This window comes from Merops nubicus, unplaced genomic scaffold (assembly GCF_000691845.1).
Source record: "Merops nubicus isolate BGI_N331 unplaced genomic scaffold, ASM69184v1 scaffold14024, whole genome shotgun sequence".
Taxonomy (NCBI): domain Eukaryota; kingdom Metazoa; phylum Chordata; class Aves; order Coraciiformes; family Meropidae; genus Merops; species Merops nubicus.
The window spans coordinates 1-2,672 of record NW_008603660.1 but is presented as its reverse complement, the minus strand read 5'-3'; the positions used below and the strand labels follow the sequence as shown (position 1 = coordinate 2,672).

General features: G+C 50.1%; 1 protein-coding gene across 1 annotated transcript in view; it reads left to right on the top strand.

Annotated features, from left to right (window-relative positions):
- LOC103771454 (WD repeat-containing protein 34-like) overlaps positions 1–1,999 on the top strand; it is a gene marked incomplete at both ends in the record, with an annotated part of 3,666 nt that extends 1,667 nt beyond the window's left edge. Inside the window, 2 exons of the mRNA XM_008938752.1 lie at positions 1,305–1,462; positions 1,890–1,999. Coding sequence (XP_008937000.1) covers positions 1,305–1,462; positions 1,890–1,999 — 268 coding nt within the window. The remainder of the gene's footprint in view (positions 1–1,304; positions 1,463–1,889) is intronic.
- Between the last annotated feature and the right edge of the window lie 673 nt (positions 2,000–2,672).

The window sequence follows — 2,672 nt, the reverse complement described above, 5'->3', positions numbered from 1 at the left end:
AGGGAAGAGTAGAACAGGGCAAACCTGTGTGTTACTTGCTCCTTCTGCTCTCCCAGTCTACAGCTGTTGTCAGATCAGACCATGGTTTCTGTGTCTGTGGTAGTGCTCAGTCAAATTCCCATCCATGAACTTACACAGTCTATGAATCTGTGTAAACTTCTTGCATCTACAACGTCCTCCAGTCAGGAGTTTCACAGATAACTGTGAAACATCCCACTGGATGAAAAATTGCTCTGTTTTTTTTTATCGTATCTCCTCCAACAAATCTGTGGTTGTGCTCAGTCAAATTCCCATCCACAAACTTGCACAGTCTCTGAATCTGTGTAAACTTCTTGCATCTACAACGTCCTCCAGTCAGGAGTTTCACAGATAACTACCCAGTGGATGAAGAATTGCTCTGTTTTTTTTGATCATATCTCTTCCAACAAAAGTATTAAGAGCATCAAATAAAGGCAGCAGGAGTCAGGCTCAAAATCACTGCTTCCTGTCCTGACCACTGACTGTTGTGTAGACCTCTGGGCTCCCTGTTGTCTCCTTGTAGCAAGGTGGGACATCACACTGGTCAGTGTGGTGCTAGTGACAGAACACGTGTCATGTTTTGGTGTGTGCTGAATGAAGCAGGGAGAAATAACAAAGGTAGCAGAGTGGCAGGTGTCTGCTGGCAGCCCAGAGTAATAATTCATGATCTACCTGGGGCAAACAAGTATGATGAGTGTAGGATTGGGCTGGAGTCTCCAGAGCTGGGGTGCAGAGCATGGTTTGTGCAGGGTCATCAACACCATTTGGTGGTTGTGAAGAATGTTCTCTATTCCTCAGATCATGCTGCTTATCTCAGGCCAAGCAAGACTCAGTAAGTCTGCTCAGCCCCCTCAGTCCTTCGGGTAAGGTGGTTCCTCACTGTGTGTTCTCAGCCCCTGGATCTTTGGGTGCCCGTTCAGAGGAAACATAGTTTGCAACTCGGCCAGTCTGCAAAGCAGCAGCAATTTTGTCTCTGGATTTTCACTCCCAAATACTCACAGCAGCTTTCTGTATGTGCCTTTTAGGCTGTTGGCAGTATTTGAAAGGTTAGGATGTCCTGGAACAGGACCAGTCTGAGCTGTGCTTGCCGGCGCTTTGTTCCGTGGGCACGCAGGGTCCCTGTCCTGGCCACAGAGGAGTTTCATCACCTCGTGATCCCTTCACCTCCATTCCCCTTCAGGCCCCAAAGCAGCACATCTAAAGGATGAACAGGGCACCCCAGAGCTCTGCTGGGTGGGGATTCTCTGTGGAACAGCCAAGGCAAGACGTGGCTGTCTCGCCTTCAGGTTGGACAGTGGGGACTGGAGCACGGAAAAATCCTACGTTTGTACCTGGAATGTGGACAGGAGAGGGTTGAACCCACAGTGCCCTGACCTCGTGGTGGATGTTCCCAGCTCTGTCATGTGCCTGGCTTTCCACCCCTCCCAGCCTTCGCTGATAGCGGGTAGGTGGCTCTTACCTTAGATGTTATGTGAAATGTACCCTTACTTCCTTCAGCTTGCATCGTTCCTTTTCTCTCTCAGCCCAGCCTGAGCTTTCTTGCAGAAGTAACCATGTCTCAGCTCCTCAAACCAAGGAACTCATGCTCACAAACAAACACTTGCTTCTGAACTGGGACTTGCTGCTTCTTCAGTGATATCTGCCTTTATATCATCTCCTCAGAGAGAGATGATAGAAGGAAATCCAGCCCTGGGTGTAAGTGGGAAGAGATACTGACTCTGGCAGAGCGTTATTCTTTTACACCAGAGCTGGCTGTGTCCTGTACAGAGCTGCCAGTCCTTTGAAGCTGGTGGGGACATTTCCACTGTAGCTTCATTTGTGCCTTTGTTCTGAGCTATTAGCCCTTAACTGTTTTATCCTTGTCCTCCCAGGTGGCCTTTTCAGTGGGGAGCTGGTGGTGTGGGATACCAGCCGGAGCGAAGACCCTGTGACCTGGAGGACAGGGATGACAGATGACACTCACACCGACCCCGTCTGCCAGGTAACAGGACACCCAGCAGGCGTGGCTGGGGCAGGCAACTGCTGCCATTGCTCCATGTCATCCCTTCAGTTGCTATCTGCAGACAGGCCGCTACCTTTCAACAGTTTTGTTCTCTTGCTTGGCTATTTTCCCCCCAGTCTAGCTGCTGAAAAGGCATTTGCTGAACTCAGCACTCACCCAATAAAATAGAACTTTGTGCTGTTCAGGATGAATGAAGAGCAGGCCTGTTCCTGTGCTGTAACTGGTCACTGATACCAAGGAGCTAACAGTATGTGTAGTGGTTTAGAAATCTAAGCAGCAAAAGTATTGCTGATCCTTAGCTGGAAGCTTAACACTATGTGCTTTAAGCATGTCACACACCCTGGCTTCCTAGGGTTTTTTTTTTAATCCTTCTGGGGTCCTGTGACTCTGGGCATCACTGTATTTTCTCATCTGGAGTTCAGGAAAATGCTGCTTTTTAGAGCTGGATGAGTGTGTTACAAATAACCACACCCAAAAGCGATGGCAGGTGAACCACAGAGCCTGCAGTGCAGCATTCAGCCCTGAGCACGCTTCTCCCCGGGCACCTACAGCCGTGCCCCAGCTCCCAGGAGCAGCTGCTTTGGTCCCGAGATCGCTGCTGCCTGGCTCTGCCCCCGTGTTGTCCTGGCAGGGCAGGGCCCACAGGCTGCCG